The sequence below is a fragment of the Delphinapterus leucas genome, chromosome 17, assembly GCF_059928025.1.
Source record: "Delphinapterus leucas isolate spDelLeu-1000000601 "Yukka" chromosome 17, BTC_Dleu_Yukka2, whole genome shotgun sequence".
Lineage (NCBI taxonomy): Eukaryota > Metazoa > Chordata > Mammalia > Artiodactyla > Monodontidae > Delphinapterus > Delphinapterus leucas.
In genome coordinates, this window is record NC_143145.1 from 34,628,093 (window position 1) to 34,654,812 (window position 26,720).

General features: G+C 45.4%; 1 protein-coding gene across 1 annotated transcript in view; it reads right to left on the reverse strand.

Moving 5' to 3' along the window:
- Positions 1 to 892: 892 nt before the first annotated feature.
- Positions 893 to 26,720, reverse strand: part of BAALC (BAALC binder of MAP3K1 and KLF4) — a 149,124-nt gene continuing 123,296 nt past the window's right edge. Inside the window, exons 2-3 of the mRNA XM_022584654.3 lie at positions 22,077 to 22,243; positions 893 to 7,361 (exon numbers count right to left, since the gene is read on the reverse strand). Coding sequence (XP_022440362.1) covers positions 7,251 to 7,361; positions 22,077 to 22,243 — 278 coding nt within the window. The 3' untranslated portion in view covers positions 893 to 7,250. The remainder of the gene's footprint in view (positions 7,362 to 22,076; positions 22,244 to 26,720) is intronic.

Sequence of the window (26,720 nt, forward strand, 5' to 3'; positions counted from 1 at the left end):
GGTGGCGCAGTGGTTGAGAATCTGCCTGCCAGTGCAGGGGACACGGGTTCGAGCCCTGGTCTGGGAAGATCCCACATGCTGCGGAGCAACTAGGCCCATGAGCCACAACTACTGAGCCTGCGCATCTGGAGCCTGTGCTCCGTAATGAGAGGCCACGACGCACCACGCATCATGAAGAGTGGCCCCCGCTTGCCACAACTAGAGAAAGCCCTCGCACAGAAACGAAGACCCAACACAGCCAAAAATAAAAAAAAATAAAAAAGAAGTATTTACTTGGGAAAAAGGTACATTTATGGTGCATGAGAAGAAACAAAGTACTTAAGTAAGGAGCCAGCTCTCTGGTACATTTACCTTTAAGAGCTGAATTTTATATGTCAGGCCTTGCCCATGTCCTAGAATTTTCAGGGCTGGATGACAGTTCAACAATAATAAACAACCTTGTGTTTATCCTCATATGCTGGGCACTGTGCTAAGAGCTTTACATGTATCAATACATCCTTACTAAATCCTCCTGCTATCACTGAGACAGGCTGGGACCTGAAACATGGGACCTGGGACCATTTGCTGCAGTGCTTGCACCTGAACAAACATCTGCTGGAGCAACAAAATACAGAGAAACTATAAGGGACTAAAAATAACTGCGGTGCATGCTCAGTTGGGACAAATTATGAACAACAAGATACAAAAAGACCAAAGACTTGACTGCCACTTCTGAGGAGCTGGGAGCAAAAGCAGGGGACTGTGTATGCACCCTGCACACAGCACCACCAAGGAGGGCGTGGGCAGACCACCTAAGCTGCCTCTCCTGCCGACCAACCAATCAGCCCCCATCCTCACCCCATTTAAGGGACGAGCTCGCGCCCCCCCCCCACCGCCCCCACTTCAGGGAGGAAGCAGGGGAACCTGCTACTTGTTCTGGCTCCACCCTGCTGACGCAGGAGCCCCAGTAAAGCCTTGCCTGAATTTCTTGTCTGGTCTCTTGTCAATTTCTATTGTTTAAGGAGGCCAAGAACCCTGGTCAGTAACACCATGAGATACTCTTAGCTTCATTTTATAAACAGGCAAACAGGAACATGAAGAGCTTAAATGACTTACCCAAGGCCATAAACCTAGTCAGCGGTGAAAACAGGATCCAAACCCAGGGAGTCTGATTTAAGACCCTCTCAGAGAGTTTTGGAGACACTAATTCTGTGATCTGCTAAGGCACTGGTTCTAAATCCTAAATGCGCATTTGAACCCTCTTGGGAGTTTTGAAACGTCTTAATATACAGGTTGCACCCTAGACCAATTAAATCAGAATCTCTGGGGGAGGGAACAGGCCTGAATAGTCGTTAAAGCTTCCCAGGTGATTCCAATGTGCAGCCATGTTGCCAACCGTCAGTGCTAAGCAATCATAATTCTTTTCCACCTGCTAATTGTTTTTTTCCACTAGAAACTAATTCTATTCCATTTCATCCCTTTCTATAAGTCACAATGCTGCCCTTTCTCCTGGGGGACCCAGCTAGCCCAGGCCTTCATCTTCCTATTCTAGAACAAAGAGGAAGGAGGGATTACTATGATAGATCTATAATACTTAGGTTTGCAATACGTTTTAGAAAGACCCCCAAATTTACTAGTATTACCTTCAGAGGAATTTTAATATTGTGGCACAACCAAAAGATGGCTACTGCCTTTGCTGCTGTTAAGAAAAAAGTTTAAAAGAAACAATGATGAAATTTCACAGATTTGTATCCAGGGTGCTGTCATTGATCCTGGCATTAACACGGACAACTTGGTGGTGCTGAGACACCAGTGCTATAAAAAGAGCTGTGAAGTCACTTGCCATCCATCATGACAGGAAGAAGATTAACACATTCTAGGTACTTACTCATGGTGCAGTGGCCAGAGCAGGGGTTTTCCCAGACAGGCAGACATAGGTTCAAATCCCAGCTCTGCCCTTTAGTAGCTGCATAGCCTTTGACCTTCTAGTCTCCATTCCTTTTATCTGTAAAGGGGGGCTAACAAGGCTCATGTGGCGGGACAGCTTTATTGATTACAAGTCGTGTGTGTGACACACCAAGCACTGTACCTGGCACAGGGCCGTGATTATTATTACGTGGCACACAGTATGTTATCTACATGTGTTATCTCACTTAATCCTCACAACACACTCTCAGAAAGATGCTATTATTTCCCCTGAGAGGCTCCACCATTTGCCCCAGGGCACAAAGCTGTTAGATGCCAGGTTAGGATTTGTCTCCTGCACCTGAAGCCTGTCTTCTCTGCTTTTCCTGGCTGGCTGGCTGCAGCCCCTTGTTTCAGAGGCCATCCCATGGTTGATTTACCTATTAGAACAGAGGGAGACTTTCTCTGGATAATAAAATTTAAAAAGCGAACAAATTCAGCCACCTCCCTGGCACACGGCGATGTTATGAAAACGGCTATTTGGATCAGAAAGGGCAATATTATTTACCCCTTTTCCTTTTAACATGAAGTCCTACCTGGAGAAGGTCTAGTTAAGAAATTAAAACTGCAATGCTCGCTCTGGCAATACGTGCCCAGACTTAGCTCTCTGCTGGGTTGCAATCTGGGTGATCCATTGTCTGATAATGTCAGGACCGTTTCACTGTTCCATATTCCCAAGAGAATTAAGTATACATCCCTTCTGATGCTGGCTTTTATGGTCTTCCATCAGGGATGGTTTTAAGGAACAATTTGAAGTAATTTAAGGAGAATTAAATATTGCTGAAGTAGTTTAGGAACTTACAGCAAGGCAGGTTGGTAAACATGGCCCAGCTGAGAGAGCCACCCACCCTGTCAAAAAACCCAAACAAGTTTTTTCACTTCGTCTTATACTATCTTACCAAGAACTCTGTTGATCAAAAAAAAAAAAAAAAACTTAGGAATCACATTGGTTTGTCCCTTCTCTTCATTTCCTACAACCATGAGCAAATCTTAATGTTTCTATTTCCAAAATGTACTCAGCACCCATCCACTTCTACCCATCTTCACAACCATTATTCTGTTCTTTATATCTCTCCCCAGGGCTGCTGCAGTGGCCTCCTAAATGGTCCCTGCTTCCATTCCTGCCTCCCTCCAATCCATTCTCCTGTTAACATTATTTTTCAGCATTCATCACCACCTTAAATTATCGTAATAATTTCTTTCTTTATGTCGTTATTGTCTGTTTTCTCCACTAGAACACCAGCTCCACGAGGGCAGGGTACAAGTCTATTTTATTCCTCACCATATCCCACGTTCTGACACATTAAACTTCTTGGTAAATATGTATGGAGTAAGTGAAAGGGGAAGTGAATATAGAATGTTAACCATTAAATCATGTTTGTAGTTTGCCTACACATAAAATTCTCCTGAGATTGACTTTCCAGAATGTGGAATGGGGTAAAAGGACCTTCTATATTTTGATGACTCCTAAAAAGAACATGAAAACAATATATTGGGAACACAGTTTGGAGCAGGGGTTGCAAACACAAATGTCTCAGGGCTCCAGCAGGTAACAAATGGGAAGGCTGCCGTGTGCCGGCCACAGTGAGTGGTGGGGGCCCTCATGAGCTGGAGACCCCCAACTTCAGCTAACACAACCTTATCAGCTCTGGCTTACTGTATGTGAGTGATGACAAGGGCCCAAGGATGAAAGATCTTCCAAGTTTTCAAAAGAAGATAAAGTTTGTATATTAATTCGAATTAGGTTTGGCTGTGAGTAATGACCTGAAAAACAGCTTAAATGAGGTAGAAGTATATTTCTCTCTCACAAAAAGAGGTCTGGGGTGTATGGTCCTGGGCTCATGGAGACTCAGTGGAATCAGGGATCCGGGCTTCTTCTAACTTGTTGCTCAGCGTGGCATGTCTTCCATTCCCAAGGTTACCTCATGATCCTGGGGACTGCTGTGACTCCAGCCATTACCTCCTCATTCCAGGAAGCAGGAGGGAAAAAGGGGAAGAAAGGGCCTGATCATTCTTTTATAAGGAGACTTCCTGGAATCTTCCAAGCGTCATTCATTTCATTGGCCAGAACTTAATAATGTAGCTACTCCTAACTTTAAAGGAAGCTAGAAAGTATAATCTTTATTCTAAATGGGCAGGAGGAAGAGGAGAATAGATACTGGAGTTCTAAACCAGGCGTCTCTGCCAGAGCTGACTTTTCTGTGACATTCTCAAGCTTTAACACCGTTAACAGCCAAACAAAGCACACCTGCCATCTGGTTCAGCAGGGCTGACAGTTTTGTGAACCCTACTTAGGGGAGCAAATAAGGATGGGATACATTTCTGTGGCATGTGAGGCAGCCAGTGAGCAGGGCTGGTGAGGGTCGTAAACAGCAGGGCTTAGACAGGGAGTGGAAGCCGCAGCGTGTTCAGATGGCCTGGGAGGTGGGGGTCGGGTGGGATCACTGGGGGCGGGGGGTGACAGCCGGGAAAGGATGAGGAGGTACAGCCCTTCACTTGGGCACCCAGAGAGGGCTCGGGTGTTGGCAGAAGTGGCTGCCCTGGCTTCCGTCTCTTAGCAGCTCTTCTGAGGGGGGCAATTTCAATCTCCTCTGAATCCTAAAGTCTCTCCTCTTTCTGACCTTCACGGAAGATGCCTCTCACACTAGGTCAGGGTCACCATCTCTGGAGGGAGAAGGGAGCCTGGCCAAACCCAAATGCCCCAGGAGCTCACCAGCCCTCTCTTGTCACTGTTGTCACCCTCTTAGATTCGTGCCCAGCTTAATCTCAGCTCCGTGGCAATTCCCCTCCAAATGAATCTCCCAGCCACGCCAGACCTTCCTGCTGGGAAAGGCCTCATATTATACAGTAGAAAAAGCACTGGATGTGCCAGCAAACTTCCCTCACTTGAATCCCTGCTCCGCCACTTACTGGATGCGTGGACCATAAATACTTTTTAAACTGTAAATGGGGGCTAATTGTGTTCCCCTTACCTATTTCACAAGGCTTTTTGGAGGATTCACTTAAAAGCCCTTTGTTTGAAAGAAACAAAAAATCTAACCAGCTCTACACACAAATTTAACATTCCAGTAAAGATTCTCTGTAACTGTCCGTGTGTTTGAAATTGATGACTTTACTGACACAAACTTTGCAATAGAAAGTGTTATGCTAATAGGACGGTAAGAATCGCTTCCTGTATCATACACACATGAAAAAGTTGCCAGATGAATTTCCAGTAACACGGTTTAACTTCTGGTCTTGGTGAAATCCAGATTGTTCTGGAGAGGGGAGGATCATATATGCCCTTCATTCTCCTCTCCTCCAGAAGTGAGAAACTGTTTCTATATAAGACAGAGACACCCTCTCAAGTTGATAAATTCCAAACAAGGAGCTGCAGTTAAGTGATGCAAAAACAAAGTTGCAAAGAGGAACGAGGTTAGCTAGTGACTGGTGAAGAAACACTCTGCACAAAAACACAGTGCAGGTGCCCTGGGACAGCAAGCCCTTGGACTTGCAGGATCAATGCCAAACTTTGGCAGTGGGTGGCTCCTGCTGAATCATACCAGAGGGGTCATGGAAGTCACAGGTTTTGCTTTATTATTATATTTAAAAGTTTCGGAACATGAAGTTCCCTAAAAGCCCTTTCTCAAAGAATCACAAAATGACAAAGGTTTGGGAAAGTGTAGTTTTGTGCACAGTAAAGGCCTGGACAGTGATTAGGAGAATGCCCATATCTGGAGTTTAGGACAGAAACCTATCCTGGCTATAAAATTAAAATTACACTGCAGAGCAATTCACACCATACACTATACCCCAGCGTCTAAGCCAGGCCCCTAGTTATTAAGTTCACCGTCAAATTCAGGATATACAACCGTGACTGGCCAGACTCCAGATCTCTCAGCACCTGCACGGTGCCTGACACAGGGTTGGCATTTAATGTTTACTGAATAAATACACAATCCATGGAAGGAAGGAAGGAAGGAAGGAGGGAAGGAAGGAAGGGACGGACATTGCCCACTTGTGTTTGAGGAATAACAGAGTTGGCAGGTAAAGAGGCCAAGTATCTGAATTTTTAAACTTCTCCGGACTATGATAGATAAATACACACCATCAGACTACCTATTTCTGCTAAACATGGAGTTTATTGGTATCATTCGGTACAACTTTAGTCCTACCTTTCCTAATTCCAGGCATGTTGACAGTCCTTGAAAAATCACGCTACATTACTTCGGAGGAAAATACTTCCACCTTAACATGTTTAAAGAAATGCTAGAAAATTTTATTCCTACCAATTTTGTTTTTTTTACTGCCTCAGCTACAGATTTCTAACACAGTGCATGTGGATCTAATGTCCATGTGAACGCACACCAACTAGTTACTGACTTTTTAAAGCAATTCCTTTGCAGATACCAAATGACACAGTCCTGGGCTGTGCAGAGAGGCCAAAGGGAAGCCAACATGTTCCAGATTTTCTCCCTCTTGTGAGCCTGGTCTTTGATTAACAACTGCAAATGGCCTTATTGGTGAGAAAAAACACTCAAGAACACAAGCAAAGGGAAGTGGAAAGCTGGAAAAATGCAATGTCTGCTGAACCCTGAGGGCTCCGAGGTGACCACTACCGTGATACTATGGTTCAGAGGCTGACGTGGACCCTGGCCTGGGGGGATGCTGAAAGCAGATGAGAGAGAAATGGGTGTGACTGTATTACAGAGGCCCTCCCTGGGACATACCATGGGTGTTGGTGGGGTTAGTTTGTGTGAAATTGGATCTGAATCCACCTCATCCTGAGCTAAGGAAACAAGGGTAACAGAGAGTTTTCCTGTTTCTTGATTCCTCATACATGTGGGTTTAGAGTTGGGTGAAAGCCAACGTTTAAGTGAACACAGTAAGCTTTGAGATGGTGGTATTTCAAAAAGGAAGAATGAAAGAATAAGCTTGCCTGAAACAGTGCGCACGACCATGGCCAGGAGAGCTCAGAACCGACTGTGCCTCTTTCAGCCAGGAACCTACCCCTTCTACTTTTCTGTTTCCTAAACTGGCCCGTGCTTTTGCTCGCCACTTTTCCATCAGACCACACTGCAGCAGTTGCAAGGGGCAAACTGAACATACATTTGCAGTTTATTACCCTATGGGAGTACTCTGCCAATACATTTACGTGATAAATAGGAGGCTGAGAACGTCCCAACAGGCTAAGACAGTCTCCCAAGGCACTCAGCAGCGTTCCCACACAGCAAGGGCTACCCACGTCTTCAAGGTTCCGTGATGGGGTCCAGGATGTGAAGGGCACCAAAGAAGTCCCTCTGCCCTTCAACTGGCTGAACACTCTGCTAGTTGACGCAGTTCTTTGTGATTCTTCGACTTCTGTCCACCTGTCGGATGCTGTCTGCGACGTTAATGGTGACTTCTTTTCCAGACGTCCGCTTAGTGTCTCTTTTAGCCTGTTAAAAAGTTTAAACACAGTGAATTGAGTTACTAGGAAATATCCAAAGGTCATGACATTTGCATTAACCTCTTGAAATTGTTACACACACACACACACACACACACACAGATGCAGGAAGAACGACCCACAAGGACACATGCACATATACTCCTTTTCATAGGCTGCTCTGTTGAATCTCTAATACCAACCTAGAGCAGAGCTTGGCATAGAAATGCTCGGTAAAGCACCGTTGAATGAATGGATGAATGAATTGGCAAAGGTCCATCAAAGGGCAATGTGATTCCATATATATGAGTCAGTATACGGTATTTGTTTTTCTCTTTCTGACGTACTTAACTCTGTATGACAGACTCTAGGTCCATCCACCTCACTACAAATAACTCAATTTCGTTTCTTTTTATGGCTAAGTAATATTCCATTGTATATATGTGCCACATCTTCTTTATCAGGAATAAAGAGGTAGACATAGAAAACGGACTTGAGGACATGGGGTGGGAGGGCGAAGCTGCGGTGAAGTGAGAGTAGCATCGACATATATACACTATGGAATGCAGAATAGATAGCTAGTGGGAAGCAGCCACATAGCACAGGGAGATCAGCTTGGTGCTTTGTGACCACCTAGAGGGGTGGGAGAGGGAGGGTGGGAGGGAGGCTCAAGAGGGAGGGGATATGGGGACATGTGTATGCATACGGTTGGTTCGCTTTGTTGTGCAACAGAAACTAACACAGTATTGTGAAGCAATTATACTCCAATAAAAATCTATTTTAAAAAAGGGCAATGTGAGAGGTTTCACAGCTGGCTTTGGTAGAGCAGCTAAGGGTTTGAGCTTTGGAGTCAGACAGACTTTGGTTTGAACACTGACTATATAATTTCACTGTGGGCAAGTTTTTTCTAACCTCTCTAACCCTTAGATGAGTTTCCTCATCCATAAGATGGAGGATAATAATAGTACCTAACGCATAATGTTATTATAAGGATTACTTAAGGTAATGAATGTAAGGTACTTAGCACAATGCCTGTCATTAACTAAAAATGAGGGGAAAAAAAGACTTGACAAGTATAATAAGTAAAAAGCAGGATATATTATCCATTTCTTTTTTTCAATTTTTTTACTGAATGAAAGATTCTTTAAATTCCATGGTGCCTTGCAATTTTCAGAAGTTTCACATACATGATTTCATGTAATCCCATAATAACCCATTTTTCCCCCAATCTTATATTGCCCCTCCCTCCTTACCTCTCCCCACTGGTAACCGCTAGTTTGTTCTCTGAATCTGTAGATTATCCACTTATAAGTGAGGAAAGTCCAGAATCTATATTAAATACTAAAGTATTGACTAAATTGCAGGTTCTTCAAGCATATGTGCACAATTCTCCCTTTCCCCCTCAAGAGAAGACAGCTGGACCACTGGGGGGTCATTCTGTGCCCGTTCCATTCAGTGATGTGTGCTTGGAGTGAGCCCGAGACTGGCCTCACGAGTTGTCTCCGTCGGGGATGGACAGAGATGTGTGCCCCCAACCCCACTCCAGGAAGGCCCTCTGCCCAGCTGCAGGGGGTGCAGCAGGCAAATAGCCTCCAACTGTCCCTTCAGGGCGGCCTCAGCTACAGAGAAACCCCTCACCCAGGGCCTTCCCTTCCTAGGTGGCCCAATGCAGGGGTATAAACGCCTGGCCATCTGACCCAAAGCAGGACAGCTCTGACCTGCCATTTAACTTCAGAGCTTCCCATGGGGTGGGGTCAGCCGCGGCTGTGAGCGGGCCTGCATTGTGGCTCCACTTCTCCCTCTGCCCGCTCCTGCTTCTGGCCCTCCCTCCCGCAGTGTTGACAGGGCACTTCCCAAAGAACATCTCATATAATGACATCTCAGAGTCAGCCTCCTGGAAAACAGTCAGTCTCAGATCTGCGGGAGCATCTCCCACAGCGTGAGCATCTCCCCATTCTGGATATGAGTCTAGTGTTGATAGATGCAGATTTTTCATACAACGTGGTCCCTGCACATAAGCCAAGTATCAATACTTCATCTGCAGTGCATCCCAAGAAATGGTGGTCTATCACACCACTGGAGAAAAATAAATTGCTCTGTTGTATTTGTTAGCAAATGATATGCAGGTTTTTAACAGGGCACATGTATCCTGTGTAGTAGCCGCTGCTGATGCCCCTTTCAGATTCCGTGTACTTGGCTGGTGCATCCAACCCTCAGCTGCTTTGTGTTTTGGCCGCTAATCACTCAGAGCTGCACCCTTCTTTTGAGACTTGCCCTCATCTGATCAGAGTCACCTCATCCAGAAATACCAAAGAGGTTATACCCTAATTTCCAGAGACAGCCTAAAGCCAATGCCTGATTATTGGGAATATAAAAGCTGGTCCTTTTGCCTCAAGGGGGTATAAATCTATGATGCCATTCATGCTCTGGAGTTCCCTTTGGGATCAGGCTGAGGCTACACTACAGCTGTTCAGTTGAGCTCACATATTTGCTGAACTCTGCCCTACCCTGTTTCCCACTACCTTAAGGGTTTCTTTCACCTGAGACTATGCTTTCACTCACTTACTTGCACAAGAATCCTCATCGCAGGCTCTGCTTCCAGGGACCCTGACCTAAGATAATACTCTATGGGTAATTTGAGGGATGTTTAAGGATCATTTTGACTATATGCAACTTTAGCCTTCTCCATTGATTTCATGAGATACGATTTCATTGCTTTCCTCTTCAAGTTCCCAGTGCCTAGCACAGTCTGAGACCTAAGAGGCCCTCCATTTAACTTTGGTTGAATAAATGGATGAATGAACGAATAAACACCATGCATTTCTTTTTTTTTTTTTTTTTTTTTTTTTTTTGCGGTACGCGGGCCTCTCACTGCTGTGGCCTCTCCCGTTGCGGAGCACAGGCTCCGGACGCGCAGGCTCAGCGGCCATGGCTCACGGGCGCAGCCGCTCCGCGGCATGTGGGATCTTCCCGGACTGGGGCACGAACCCGTGTCCCCTGCATCGGCAGGCGGACTCTCAACCACTGCGCCACCAGGGAAGCCCTAGGGACTCTTTTTAAGAGAAGGTCAGATTTCAAATGTAAAATTAAATGGAGCTCTGAGGCTTGAGGTTATTAGCTTCATGGTAAATCTGCCTCTGCCTTCCAGTGAAAACACACAAGGCCTATTGTTTTAAACTATCCTGTTTCCCAATCCACATACCATGTCTGGAACACCAAAGCTCTCAAAAATTTTACATTCTATTGCTTCCGAAAGCCCACCTCTTCTATAAAATCTTTTCTACTGAACAGCAGAAACAGTGATATTTCTTTAATTCCAGTTTCTCTAAAATTTAATTCCATATTTTCCTCCACTTATCACCCTACAACACATACTTATCCCATTTGTTTTAAGTCCATTTTAGAAAATGACATATAGTCATGAGCAGCCCATGATGCACAATTAGGTATAAAGTTGGCTTTGCATATCAAAGGACATTAGTTATTATCTTTATCATTACATTTGAGGCAGAAGCCCTTTTCTAGGTGCAAAAAGATTTAGGGAAATACAATTTCTAGTATTTGACTTAATATAGCTGATTGGCTAGAAAAAGGGACAAAATATTAAATATTAAAGATGACCAGATGGAAGGTAGTGAAGCCACTAAAAACAAAACCAGGGCTTCCCTGATGGCGCAGTGGTTGAGAGTCCGCCTGCCGATGCAGGGGACACGGGTTCGTGCCCTGGTCTGGGAAGATCCCACATGCCGCGGAGCGGCTGGGCCTGTGAGCCATGGCCGCTGAGCCTGCGCGTCCAGAGTCTGTGCTCCGCAACGGGAGAGGCCACAACAGTGAGAGGCCCGCGTACTGAAAAAAAAAAAAAAAAAAAAAATCAGAAGTCAATGCTGTCTAAGGACTTAGTCTTAACGCTCAGCTCCTCCAGGCCTGAACCGGCACTCGGGCCTAGCAGTGACTTTTATGGGTTTATTTCCTCCTAAAAGCAGAGAACTCACAAAGTCCCACAACCAATTTTGTTTCCAAAAGAAAACGGTGGCAATTATGAGGCTAATTCCACCTGATTTCCATTTCGGGTGTTATTGCCTAAAAGCTTCGAGGACTGGGACATGGAATAGAGACACAGAGGCCTTATTTGAAATGAGCCAAGTTGAGGGCAGCATTCCCCTCAAACCAGTGGGCAGTAAGAGAGCTTTCCAGAATGGAAATGTAAACTTTCTAAACTGCATAACTGCTTTTCTTTAGAGTTATTGGCAAAATTTCACAAAAAGTTATTAAAGATTCTACACAGAAAGTGCTCTGCTCTAAGTTTCAGTCTGCCTTCATAAGCTTAAAAATTCAAGCAAACATTCAATAGTTGGATGATTCTTAATTTTTCAGCCTGTTTAAGAATCAAAGGCTACAAAATAGTCATTCCCAGAACAGCCACAGAATATGTATGGTTTGCATCTCAAGTATAGTGGGGCAATCTCTTAAATCTGTGTAGCAAAAGCCTGACAATGGAGATGTTCAGAGGACAAGCTTCGGGGCCAGGCAGACCCGGATTTGGCACGAGGCTTTGCCATTAGTTAGCTGCATGAGACATTGCTTTAACCTCTGAATCTCAGTTTCCTTATCCAAAAGCGGGGATAATGCCTACTTCTTAGTGGGTTTTTTTGTTTGTTTGTTTTGGGGGGGGAGAGAATTAAGCATGTCACTTAGCATTAACAGGGTGATCAACTTCTTCTGGCTTGCCCAAGACTGTCCCGTTTTCAAACGGAAAGTCCCACATTCCAGGAACCACCTCAGGCCCCTGCAAACCAGGACAGTTAGTCGCCCCAATTATATAGCTTTTGACATTAATTCTATTCGCAAAATAATGTCAGTCAAACATACCAAATTTAAATCAAAAACTTTCTTGTTCTACTGAAACCATGACTATTGCTACGACTACTTCTAAATACCAATAATAGTAATAACTCTACAAGATCCACATTTGGATAAAGAACAAACTGGAGTTCTGTATTCTAATGATGGGCACAGAAGGTTCCAAGCCATAAACAAATCCACTTTCAAATAATTACACTGTATTTAATTTGGCAAATTAAGCAATCAGAACAACAATGCATTGACTTGAAAACGTTTTATAAAAGAGAAACTTCCGAGTCTGAGACCTCAGAGAGGCGCCCACCCTTTTTAAAGCAGCATGATTATCTAGGAGGTTGGTAGTTGCTGAAATCTAGTCACAGCTTGGAAACCTCAGATTTGAAGCCCAAATGAGAGGGACAAAGATGAATGTGAAAGAGAACCACAATGCCAGATAGTTTCTCTAGAAGTTCCAAGAAAGAAGTTGCTTTGCCCTCCTCTGAGAAAAGAGCTATATAGATACGTGGAACAATTACACCATTTGTACCTCTGGGACTATGGCATTTTGTATGACATAGATATTTTCCCCTCTGATGTGGTTTTTAGCCAGCCAAACCTTTTAATTTAACAGCCAACCCTCTTTATTCAATGACAGGAAAAGAAAACGTGTCCCTATTGCAATTACTGGCTTAAAAAAAATCTTATACTTCCCAACTCAATGCTGAGAGAAGCCTATTTAGTACCTTTTCCTTTTGCAGCTGTCTGCTAATTTCACTTCTAAAATTCTTGTTTTGGGCTTCCCTGGTGGCGCAGTGGTTGAGAGTCCACCTGCCGATGCAGGGGACACGGGTTCGTGCCCCGGTCCGGGAAGATCCCACATGCCGCGGAGCGGCTGGGCCCGTGAGCCATGGCCGCTGAGCCTGTGCGTCCGGAGCCTGTGCTCCGCAACGGGAGAGGCCACAACAGTGAGAGGCCCGCGTACTGCAAATAAAATAAAATAAAATAAAATAAAATGCTTGTTTTGTGAGTTTTATCACCATTAATTTTTGTTAATGGGCCACACTCTTGTTTCTCACCTGGTTTTACAGCTTTTCTATTCTTCCCTTGCCTCATTTTAACTTCCGCAGGTTTAGAATCATAGATTTTAGTCCTCTTGATACTGCCTCTTTAATTAAAAGTCATTTATTAGCTGTCATTTCTCAAAGGTAACCAGATTGACTGTGATAACTTCCTGGCAGATGGACGTGTTTCTCTTGGGGTTTAGAAGTCAACCACCCAGCTCATTCTCGTGGAAGGAGGCCCGGACCCAAGAGGGCAGCTAAGTCAGCTCACCTTTTCTCATTTTCTCCCAAATGGAAAGAGCAATGTTCTCTGCTTTAATTTGACTGCACAAATATACCTAACACACGGCTGCACCAGCCTTTTCACAGTTCCTTTTACACAATGAAGAAAAAAGGCTTACTGAGTTCATGATTTATCAGACACCAATTTTCTGCATAACTAGTATTTTTTAATTATAGAAATGATACATAATTATGGTAAAAGAAATCCAAAGAGTAGAGAAAAAGCACAGTGAGAAGTAACACTTGTTCCCATGCTCTGGCCACACTGTGTTTTCACCAGAGGTAATCACAGCCAGTCATTTCCTAGGGAGTGTTGCAGGGATTTTCTAAGCAGACACAGTACGGGGCCGCCTTATTCTCTCTCCCGGTATTCTGTACTTTCTTCTTGGCCTTTAACCAGACTTTGGATTATATATTTATTTGCTTGTTTACTTGCTTATTTCTACATCTTCATCAGATTAAAACTTCAAGGAGGGAGGGACCCAGTCTGTTGCGTTCACCACAGTGCCCTCAGCATCTAACTTAGTGCTCATCACATAATAGACCTCTGACAAATAATTTGATGAAGAACATGTGTGTGAAGATTCATCTTCAGAAAGAAAGAGAAAAAAATCCTGGGGAATAGAACCTGTCTGCATTGCCCTGCCTAAACGTTCTAGAACTTTCCTAGGATTTCAATCATGCTCGTGATTGATTGTTCCTTGCACCATCCCTGAGACACGGCCAGGAATGTAGTTGTGTTCACTCTTCCCGAGGAGGCAACTGAAGTCACTCAGTCTAAAGCAATTTGCTTGAGGCCAATGTCAACAGAGGTGGTGAGTTGAACTAAAGATTGTGGGAGGCTGGACGTGGGCTGTGGGCCTCACACCCAGCCTCCCACAACTGCCAGTGCTCACACTAAATTCTCCACCATTTTGCTTCAGGAAATGAGAAGGAAGATCATGAGGTTTAGAGGCAGACAGACCTGGGATTGAACTCCAGCACAGCCAAGTCACTACTCCCTCTGCCACGCTGGCCAAACACTTCATCTTCCCGAGCCGGTTTTCCCAGCTGGGGAGTGATGCTACTTACCACTCAGAGCTGTGAGGGTTAAAGAGGATGCCATCTATATAGGGTGTCTGGCTCACAGCAGACACTCTTGACAATGTTAGTTCCTTCCTCTCTGCCTTCCTAAAAGATTAAAGCCTGAGCCTTGTCAGCTGCAACTCGAGACATTTTTCTTCTTTTCAGTCAAGTCCCATTAAAAGGAGACACACAATAACAGACTCCGAGCTGTCCCCAAATTCCATGAATTTATTTGCTGCTGCTTTATTGGTATTAATGAGAGGTCATTCAGGAAACATCTGATCTTAGCAACTCCACCAAGGGCCAGGATGCTAGCCTCCAGAGGCAGGGATCAGACTATGCCTCAGGCAAAACCGTCAAGAACTTCCCAAACCTCAAGCAAATCCTGTGCAGACCACAGCCACTTGTACTAATTCAGGCTAACTCAGTCTAGGGGTTTTTATTTATCAGGTATCGGATGCCAAAGGGAGTTGTTGCTTCCCAACTTAAACCTCAGATAGATCAAATACTAGGAAGGCAGTAGAACCTGCTTTAGAAGAGCAGTTGGGCTCCAACAGAACAGTCATCAATCTGCATTGCCCTGCCTAAACATTCTAGAACTTTCCTAGGATTTCAATCATGCTCGTGATTGATTGTTCCTTGCACCATCCCTGAGACATGGCCAGGAATGTAGTTGTGTTCACTTTTCCCGAGGAGGCAACTGAAGTCACTTAGGCTAAAGCAATTTGCTTGAGGCCAGTGTCAACAGAGGTGCTGAGTTGAACTAAAGATGGTGGGAGGCTGGACGTGGGAAGGGGGTGAGTGGGGAGTGGAGCCGTGGGAAATTTTTCTAATCTTTTTTTTTTGGCTGCGTCCAGTCTTAGTTGTGGCACGCAGGAATCTTCATTGAGGCCTGTAGGATCTTTCGCTGTGACACATGGGCTCTTCGCTGCAGTGCACGGGCTTCTCTCTAGTTGTGGCGCCCGGGCTCCAGGGTGCGTGGGCTCAATAGTCTGTGGCACTCAGGCACTCTAGTTGAGGTGCGAGCTCAGTAGTTGTGGCGTGCGGGCTTAGTTGCCCCGGGGCATGTGGGATCTTAGTTCCCTGACCAGGGATCGAACCCGCAGGTGGATTCTTAACCACTGGACCACCAGGGAAGTCCCAGTTTTTCTAATCTTAATGAAGTCCTAGGCCGACCTCATTCAAGCAACAATCAGTGAGTACACACTAGGTGCATACCCCTGAAGCAGGCTCAGGGGGCAAGGGAAGAATACAAAGAAGAAGAAGGTCTCTGCCCTGAGAGTCTTCTAATCGAATTGGTTTTTCTGCAGACCCTCAGGTGAATACTGAGTTTTGCAATTCTTCGTCTACATAAGGTAACAGCTGATATATAGATGCATTGTGGAAATCACCACACACCACACACACACACACACACACACACACACACACACACATCCCTATGCTGCTACATTGCTTCCTTTTCCCAGGCTTAAACTAGAATATGCACCAAAGTGTCCTTCTAAGAGGTTTCCCTCTCTGGTTGTCCTCAATGGTTTCTTTTTTTCACTCTCCTTTTAACGTCATGTTTTTGTTCCTCTAGGAGAGACTCATATTTACTTTCCAAACTCTCCTCACGGATCTCGTATTACCACCAACCAGGAGAAATTCTGGGCTGGTCCCATCCTCCTTTCTGGATTAGGCCTCCCTCTTTGGTCACATCCACGTCTCTGAGGCTTCACCTACCTTTCCTGGACCGCACCAAGACTTGCTGACAGACACTGGAGGGGGGGCGGGGGAGGGGTGGGCAGGAAGCGCAGAAGGATGAGGCTACTTAGCTGAGAATCAGTCCAGGCATCAGCTAATCTCTTTGGCAAGGTCCGGACACTTTGCCAAGAATAATAAAGCAACTAAAAGAGATGCAACTTCTGAAGACGTGAAGGCTCACTGGGAGGCCAGCCACAGACTCAGAGCTTCGTCTGCCCCGAGCTACATCCACCACCCACTTTTCTACCTTAGCTGAATACTCGAGGCTATACCTCTGGAGGAGAAATACAAGAGTCCTAAGCCTGAAGAAACGGCACATTCACGTTGGAGAGTAAATGTCTGGAGGCAGCCCAGAGTTCCTGAGGAATTAATTAGCAGGAGAGAACAAGCAGCTACAGAGCTTCCCCTTGCTTGTTTGTTGAGCTCAGGGAAGGCGGGGGGGGGGGGGGGGGGGGGGGGGGGGGGGGGGGGGGGGGGGGAGACATTCGATGATTTATCAGGTGCTGTACAGTCAGAAAGGTCCCAAGTGACTGGAGCAAATCAAGGTTTACTAGAGAAAGAGCGCCCCACTGAGGCAGTTCAAATTTGTGAGACATCATTTTTGCCACAATCTTTCTGCCAGTTAGCACCTATCAACGCTGGGCATGAGACAGGGGCCAGAGGAAATTGAAAGAAGATGTAGTTTGTTTGATGAGACAGAGAGTGGAGAAGGGCTCCGAACGCTGCTGCTCCCAGCTGCTCCCAGGCATCAGCAAAGCCAGTTGCCCCTCGTGGCCCTTTGGAAAGTGCTCTGAACTGTGGACCACATCTATGTTAAATCGAGTAGCTTCTATCCCCTTCCAGGGGCCTTCTCTTTCCTTCGCAGCACCATTTCAAATCTATCTTCATTTATTCTGTATTATCTGCCTCCCCAGGCTCAGCGCCATTAAAATTGGCAGCTGCTGGCTTTGCAGGAGCAAAGGGTGTGTACTGAGAAGACTGCAGAAAACAGGGAGACTAAGCACGGTGGAACCAGATGACAGCATCAAAAAGGACAGACAGAGACATCTGGATTCCGAGGAAGTAGCACCACATTGCTCAACTCCAAAGGCAGCACCTGCATTGCAGGCTGTGACTGCCCTGTGCACACAGTGCAAGGGAGTGGTAGAAGCTGCTTCCTGAAGTTGCACAACAGAGGCCTGAATAGAAGACCCTACAGGGTCCCCGTGGTTTCACTGAGCACCTACTATGCACAACATCCTGAGCTGGGCACATGTTCCAGAACCTGGGAGAGTTCAAGGCACATCCCGCTGCTATATCACGTGCCCCTTCGTCCCAACCCTAGTCCACCACTTTCACCTGGCTAGCCCTCCCCCTTCCTTCTCCTGCTCTCAGATATGGCTTCTCTTCCCCCAGAAAGCTTTCTCTGACATCCAGGTTGGGTTTATTCATTCAATCCCTTGACAGACTTTTGTTGCTCCCCTGCTAAGTGCCAGGCGCTGTACTGAGCACACAAGAGATGCCCCTCCTGGGGGTTCCCTCAGCATCACATGACCCCCTGTATAACAGCACTTACCACACTGTGTTATAATAGTGTATCCACTGCTATGTCTCTTCTACTAGACTGTGAACTCCTTGAGACCAAGGACTCTATTTTATTAAATCGCGCCTTTCTAGAACATCAAAAAAGAAAAAAAAAATTGGCAACTGCTTCAGAGCAAAGGGCATGTGTGCCTGTTCCACTCTTGGATCCTTGGCATCAGAACAGTGCCTGGCACCCAGATGGCACTCAGTGGACGAACATTAGATGAAGGAATCCAAAGAGTGCTTATAGGACCTGATGAGGAAATCTTCCAGGCCCAGTGACTGGACAAACTTGGTCTATAAATCTGAACGGGGGCTTCCCTGGTGGCGCGGTGGTTGAGAGTCCGCCTGCCGATGCAGGGGACACGGGTTCGTGCCCCGGTCCGGGAGGATCCCACATGCCGCGGAGCGGCTGGGCCCGTGAGCCATGGCCGCTGAGCCTGCGCATTCGGAGCCTGTGCTCCGCAATGGGAGAGGCCACAACAGTGAGAGGCCCGCATACCGCAAAAAAAAAAAAAAAAAAAAAATCGGAACGGGAACACTGTGTAGACACGTGCATGAGGATGCATGCTTTATGAACGGGTTCTTCTGGAGAAGGAAAGCTTTTAAAAAAGTGCCCAAGAACCATCAGCCAGTGGCCCGATGATGTCCAGGGGAACGCGGTGAGGTGCTAATAGTTCATCCTGGGGGGAGCAAAGGCGGACCAGAAGAGGTGAGCCAGACGCTGCCTGAGCCAGGCACAGAAAACGCAGGAAGCTCTAGCCTGGAGTATGAAACAAGCTAGGAAGAGACAGTATGTCAAAGGCCCTGGACGGAATAGGAAGAAAATTATTTTCCTTAGGCAGATTCTAGGCAGCTGAGATCTGTGTTGGTACGAGATAGCTCTGCTGACAGAAGCTTCAATCAGAGGTTGACTTGTCTTGTAAGCTGACACCTTAAGTAGAAACCTTTGCCTTTGAGGAAGTTAGGATGCCTGGTGGCTGGTGAGGTCTCAGGACAGGAAGACCCCTGATGCATTTCAGCAATTGTCTGAATGCTTAAAACTGAAGCTATCCGCTCCCTGATCTTATTTTGGAAATACTTACAACACAGCATTGTTCACTGAATCGTGAAAACAAAATTTCACATTTGGTTTTGTGACCAGCTTATCAGTGTGGCATCTGCCCCCTGGTGCTGTGTTGGTGAGGTGCGTGGTCCTCACTCCCCTGCGACACAGTTTTCACTGTGGCTGGAGTCCGAGGCGGGCTGGCTCCACCCGGCCCCATTTTAACTACCACACAAGCTCCCAGAGTGCACGCCTGTGTGGTGTGCAGAGAGCTTTCCTGAGCCGCCTGAGTCTCCATTCTTATCTGTGAACTGGAGACAACAATATCACACTGTAGAGTCATTGTGAGGATCAAGTGAGATAATACAAGGAAGTGCTTAGCACCCCCGGCGGCACCTAGAAGGCTGCTCTCACGGGCCTAAGAAAGACAGGACTAAGCACGACTTACTGGCCTTAAATTCTTATGGTCCGTAACTGGAACTTATCTGCTGCCCGTCAGCATGTAAAGTGGTATAACCACTTTGGAAAACTGTGTCAGTATCTATTAAAGCCAAATATATCCCCATCCTATGAGCCAGGAATTCTACTCCTGGGTATATATATATATTCCCCAGAGAAGTGAATGTCCACCTAAGGGTACAAGAATGTTAACAGCTATATTGTTCACAATAGCCCCAAACTGGAAACAACCCAAATGTCCTTCAAGTAGAAGGGTTAAATTGTGGTATATTCATTTAATGAAATATACATAGCAATGAAAATGAGGAAATTTTTGCAACTCACAACAACATGCATGATTCTCACTAGCATAATGTTGAACAAAAGAAGCCGGACACAAAAGAGCAAATACTGTATGATGCCATCTATAAAAGTCAAAAATAAACAAAAGTGATCTGTGATGCTAGATGTCAGGACAGTGGTTATATTGTTGGGGTGTGGACAGTGACTGGCACATCCCAGTCACCGTGGTGAGGGGCACACAGGGGATTTCTGGAGTAGTGATACTGTTCTGTGTCTCCATATGGAAGATGGCTACACAGGTGTGTCACCTTATTAAAATTCATTGGACTTATGACAGGCTTGTACATTTTTCTATATATATGTTATAAGTGGTAGATTGCACTATTGCCCCTAATCCTTTGCTGTCTCTCTACTGGGGACAGAGCACACTGCCTTGTCCTACTGATGTTGGGTTTGGCCAATAGGGGGTTAGATGGTATGGTGTGAGCAGAGACATGAAATGCGTTTGCCCTCTTGGGCTATCTGCCATAGCCATGATAATATACCTCAGAGAGCTGCTGCTCTTTTAGCCTGATTCACAGAATAAAATACACAGAACAGACTGAGCTAGACCTGGAGCCTGGAGCCTGAAGTCAGGCCTAGCCATTCAAATTGTGGCTGATTGTGAGGAGAAAAAGATGGTTGTTTTAAGCCACTGAATGTTGATTTGCTTTGTCATGCAGCATTATTGTGGCATTAGCTGACTAATACATTATTCTCTGACAAAAAAAGTACTTTAAGATCTCTACGCTCCACTTTTCTAATAGTCACCTGTTTCAATTTAAAGTTACCAACACTCATCTCTAGCACTTATATGACCTATTCATGTCATCAATCAAGTGCATCTCAGTTTCCTTGTCTTTGAAATGGGATGACGCTTACTTTACATGCTCTTGGGAGGATTCAATGAGCCACTAGAACTAAAAGCACTTTGTAAATTGCAGAACACAACTTGAAAGTGATGGATGACGGAAGTGAGGTTGGAAAGCAAGCATGTGACAGGCAAAGCCACTTCCTCCCATTCATGGAACATCTTGGCTCGAAAGGTGAGGGCACAGTGTGGGGAGGAGGTTAGGGTACAAAAGTCAGGGCCTGCCCTAGAGCAATGACCAAGCTTCTGAGCATAGTTCTGTGGGGCCCAGACTGCCTTGGGAGATGGCAATGATGCTTGGGCCTCTAGAAGGCCAGCTTATGCACAGACAAAGCAGGCAATACAGGACACCAGGAAGGCCACTGCTGCCCTCAGATCTACCCCCCACCCATGACCTCCTACATGTCTGAAGAGCCACCATCAGTGTTTCCTTTAATTGGCTTGTGGTGCTGGGTGCCTTACTGCCTTTCTCACAGCACCTCTCAGTTCACAAAGAACAGGCCCATCTGTTCTCTCATCTTGGTACTATTTCCATTGTGTGGATAAAGAACCTGAGACTCTGGGAGACTGAGTGATTCCTGCAAAGCTACTTACTTAATTGAATTTGCAACAGGTTTTCTGACCAAAGATTAGAAAGGGAACTCACTGATGTGGGCAAGAATTCCACCATTAGATAACCCAGCTGGATCCTCGAAAACAGACGGCGCTGGCCTGAGGGACAGGACCAGTAAGTTTTGACAGGGGAGAGGGGAAAAATGGATTTGGAGTATTGGGTAAGTAGTGGACTTTGAAGGTGGGAGCTAGAGGGGATGGGGAAGATGAGGGAGGAACGGCAGACGGCTGCGCTGGTCTGCTAAGGAGCGGTCGGGACAGCAGGAGAGAAAAGAAAGAATCAGACAGGATGCCAGGTAGGTCCAGGGACTCCGTAGCCCTGCCTCATCTCCAACAGCAATAGTGTGGGGTGATGCTGTCACCACATTCTGCAACAAGAACCCCCCTTGCAGACCCTCCCACTGCCCACCTGGTTGGAGGGTGTGAGGTAGAACACCAGGCTTGTCTCCCACCACGCTGGTCTTCTTCCCTGCCAACCCCTGCGATGGCCGACTGCCTGGCCTGAGACTAGTTCCCGTAGCCAGTAGAGACCTCACTATCAAGATGCTGAGAGCTGCGACAGCAAAGGAGGTCCTTGAACAAAGCTGTATTTAAACAAACACACACTTCCTTTAGAGCGCTAATAACAAGGACCCATTTCCGCTGATTCAACAAAACACAGCAACCCTCAAGGCAGGGGGTGGGAGGGGGAGCCTTGCTATTTTCTTTGCAACAATTTTCACACGGGTGGGTGGAGAATTTCCTTTGGCAAGGTGAGCTGTCACCGCTCCTTCCCTGGGTGCTGTCTCAGCTTGGCTCTGCCCTGAAGCAACCTTCTCCCCCTGTCTCCGGTCCCAAGTCTGTTCTGTGGCTGCGACCTACCTCTGTGGTCCGGAGGCCATTCTGTTTCTGGGTCAGGGGGCCTGAGCTGAGGCCCTGGGGATTTGGGCACTGGGTCCCACAGCTCATCTTCTTCTCTGGGTTGGATATTCCACTTGGGGCTGTCGATCGGGGCACACTGTTGGAGGACATGCCATCTTCCAGCCCACCTGGGGGAGGGAAGCAGAGGATGCGACTAGAGTCTTGCACATAGCAGTTACTGAAAACAATCTCCAAGAGTGTGGAAAAAAAGACAGCCAAAAACAAGAAAAAAAAGTCAAGCAGAAATCCCACCATGCAGAGCTACCATTTTCTATAAGAACATGTGTGGTGTTTTTTTTTTTTTTACAAAAATGAGACTTTAAAATAATTTTGTAACCTGAAATTTCTACTTAATACATCAATGACATTTTTCTATACCCTTAAATATTCTGTCATATTATTTTTCACATACTTACTCTGTCATTGTATGGATGTGTCACCATTTATTTAATTAAACCCCTCTAATTGGATATCTGTTTTCACTTTTTCATATCAAATGTTACTATGATGAAACTCCTTGGGGTTAAAGCTTTATTCTTAATTACTTCCTTAGGATAAATTCCTAGAGGTGGGTTACTGGTTTGAAGTTTATATATCGTTTTTTACATAATTCCACCTCAAGGTATTGGACTGAGCATGTGTTCCTTCCATGAAATGCCAAGAAATGATAGAATGAAGTTTAAATATAGCCTAATTGAAAAGCAAGAGGAGGGAATTCCCTGGCAGTCCAGTGGTTAGGACTCTGCATTTACAATGCCAAGGGCATGGGTTCAACCCCTGGTCTGGTCAAGGAACTGAGATCCCACAAGCCACGTGGCATGGCCAAAAAAAAAACAAAAACAAGCAAGAGGAGGACTACAGAGAGAAATTCATGGATAAAGAGTATCTGATTGAAAAGATAAAACGCGGTCCAGGGAGCGTGAGGGCGAGTGCCAAGTGGGAGACGAGAAGCCAGTAGAGGCTCTGTCATGGCCACAGGGAGGCCAAGGGCAGCCAGGTAGGTCAGTCATTCTATTTCTCCACCAGCTGAGGCCAGACGGCAATGATGGAGCAGTCTGTGAGGGTAGGACATTGTGATATAAAAAGAAATACATATTTGGTCTTTGTCCCCAGTTCCTGGCATAGAGTTCCTAAAACTCTTGCCATTTCCTGAGTAACAGGGGTGACAGCAGCATATTTTGTTACAACATTTGGTATTTGCTCGCACTTCGTGACACAGAGCTCCCAAATTCCTTGGAATTTCATGAGTGATAGGACACAGAGGAGCCCTATTTGTTATAACAAGGCAGCTCCTGGTGGGCCCTAGATAGCTTCAGATGGGGGCTGGTTGCCAGGAAGACCTAACCTTGATTAGGAGCTTGGAACTTTCAGCCCCACCTCCTAACCTCTGGGGAGGGGAGAGGGGCTGCAGATTGAGTTAGTAACTGACGATGCCTCACGAAGAAACCTCCATAAAAATCCCTAAGTGACAACGTTTGGGGGAGCTTCCAGGTTGGTGAAAGCATATATGTGCTGGGAAGGTGGCACACGCCAACTCCATGAAGTCAGAAGCTTGTCAGAAGCTCCTGCACTTGGAACTCTTTTGGAGGTCTTGTACCTCTTTATCTGGCTGTTCATTTGTATCAGTTATAATATCTTTTACAATAATCTGGTATACATAAGTAAAGTGTTCCTGAGTTCTGTGAGTCATTCTAGCATATTACTGAACCTGAGGAGGGGGTATGAGAACCCTGATTTATAGCCAGCTGGTCGAAGTACAGGTGGCAGCCTGGGACTTGCAACTGGTGTCTGAAGTGGAGGAGAGGCAGTCTTGGGGGACTGGGCCCTTAACCTGTGGGTCTGTGCTAACCCCAGAGAGTGTCAGAATTGAATTGAGTAGTAGGACACCCAGTTGGTGTCTGGAGAGTTGGAGAATTGGTTGATTTGGGGGATAAAAACCCACACATTTGGTGTCAGAAGTATAGTTGAGTAGAAACAGCACAGAGAGGGCCTTGGCTCAGAGAGAAGGGCAGTGCTCTCAGGGGCTAGTGACACCTGAGAGAAAGAGAAAAGTCATGCCAAGAAGGCTTGCTGTCTGAAAACAGTACCAGTAGAGTAAGCCAATAGTTGTTTCCATCCTTGCCTTCCAAGCTGGCTTCTTAAAGAGATGCAGCTGATGTTGTAACAGGAAATTTCAGTGACAGAAATTAGTACAAAAATAAGAATATACAAACAGTTGGAGAAGGTCAACACCAAAAAAGAGAGACAACAGACTCTATAATGGAGACCTCAAAGGAAATGGAATTAATACAGAATGTAGCACAGAATTTTAAGTAAGTGTATTTAATCTGCTCAGAAAAATAAGGGAAGATAATATGAGGACAAGAGTGACCAAAAAGGTTCAATCAGAAATATTTGGAATAATAGTTTCGGCTTTTTAAAAATTTATTTAGTTTTGGCTGTGTTGGGTCTTCGTTGCTGCGCGTGGGCTTTCTCTAGCTGCGGGGAGCGGGGGCTACTCTTCATTGTGGTGTGTGGGCTTCTCATTGCGGTGGCTTCTCTTGTTGCAGAGCACGGGCTCTAGGTGCGCAGGCTTCAGTAGTTGTGGCTCACGGGCTCTAGAGCACAGGCTCAGTAGTTGTGGCGCACGGGCTTAGTTGCTCCGCAGCATGTGGGATCTTCCCGGACCAGGGATTGAACCCGTGTCCCCTGTATCGGCAGGCAGATTCTTAACCACTGCGCCACCAGGGAAGCCCCTGAAATAATAGTTTTAACTGTTGAAATGAAGTTTAAAAACTCAATAGAGAAGCTGAATAGCAGGACAGGCACAGTTAAAGAGCAATTTGGTGAACTGGAAGAGCAAGCCAAGGAACTCTCCTGGAAGGGGTAAGTGAACGTATGAAAAACACATTAAGAAACACAGAATAGGGCTTCCCTGGTGGCGCAGTGGTTGAGAGTCTGCCTGCCGATGCAGGGGACACGGATTCGTGCACCGGTCTGGGAGGATCCCACATGCCACAGAGCGGCTGGGCCCGTAAGCCATGGCCTCTGAGCCTGCGCGTCCAGAGCCTGTGCTCCGCGACGGGAAAGGCCACAACAGTGAGAGGCCTGCGTACCTCAAAAAAAAAAAAAAAAAAAAAGAAAGAAACACAGGATAGAAATCCAGAAATTACAACCTTAATCTAAGAGGAGTTCCAGAAAGAAGGAACAGAAAAAAATTGAGCAGAAGCAATTTGAGCAGAAGAAATAATACTAAGTATTTCTCAGAACTGAAGAAAGACATGAAAGCCCAAATTGAAATAGCCTACCAAGGGAATGTAAATTGGTGCGGCCATTATGAAAAATCGTACAGCGGTTCCTCAAAAAACTAAAAATAGAGTTGCCATGTGATCCAGCAATCCCAATCTTGGGTATATACCCAGACAAAACTATAATTCAAAAATATACATGCACTCATGTTCACAGTGGCACTATTTATAATAGCCAAGACATGGAAACAACCTAAACGTCCATCGACAGATGAATAAAGAAGATGTGACATATATATATACAGTGGGATGTCACTCAGCCATAAAAAAAGAATGAAATAATGGCAACATGGATGGACCTAGAGATTATCATACTTAGTGAAGTCAGAAAGAGAAAGACAAATATCGTACGATATCACTTATATGTGAAATCTAAAATACCCCACAAGTGACCATATCTATGAAACAGAAACCGACTCACAGACATAGAGAACAGTCATGTGGTTGCCAAGGGGGAGGAGAGGTGTGGGAGGGAAGGATTGGGAGTTTGGGATTAGCAGATGCAAACTAGTATATATAGAATGGATAAACAACAAGGTCCTACTCTATAGCACAGGGAACTATATTAAACATCCTGTGATAAACCATAATGGAAACGAATATGAAAAAGAATAGATATGTATAACTGAGTCATTTTGCTGTACAGCAGAAATTAACACAACATTGTAAATCAACTATACTTCAATAAAATTTTAAAAATGTATATGAAATAGCCTACCAAGCACTTGGCAGGACAAATAAAAAGAAAAACGCAACCCAGAGAGATCTTAGTGAAATTTCAGAATGTCATTGATAACAAAAGTTTCAGAAGAGGGAAAAAAATCAAGAATGAGATTGACATCAGGCTTTTCATCAGCAACTAACAGATGTAAGGGAAGTATGCAACAATGTCTTCAAGATTTCAAAAGATATACACATTTTAAAGTCTTTTGCAATTCACTGCCAGATTTATCTCTATAAGTCTTTCTCCAATCACCCTATTGCCCTTCTGCTAACAGTATATGAAATGGCAATGTTCCCAAAACCCTCACAAACACTGAACGTTTTCTTGCTTCTTATCTTTGCCAATTTAAGAGGCAAAATAAATTATCTCATCGCTTTGGTTTATACTTCTTAATTTACTAGAGATATTTACGTGCCTGTTGGCTAATTGCGTGTATGTGTTTTATAATTGTCAAGTCATTTGCCTATCTTACTTTTGGGGTGATAGCCTAGGTTTGCTTTCAACGAAACTTAAAGAAAACAAACAAAATCCTTTCCCAGAGTGTTGAGAAATTATTTGCCATGAGGCAGGCACAGTGTATCTGATATACTAAGG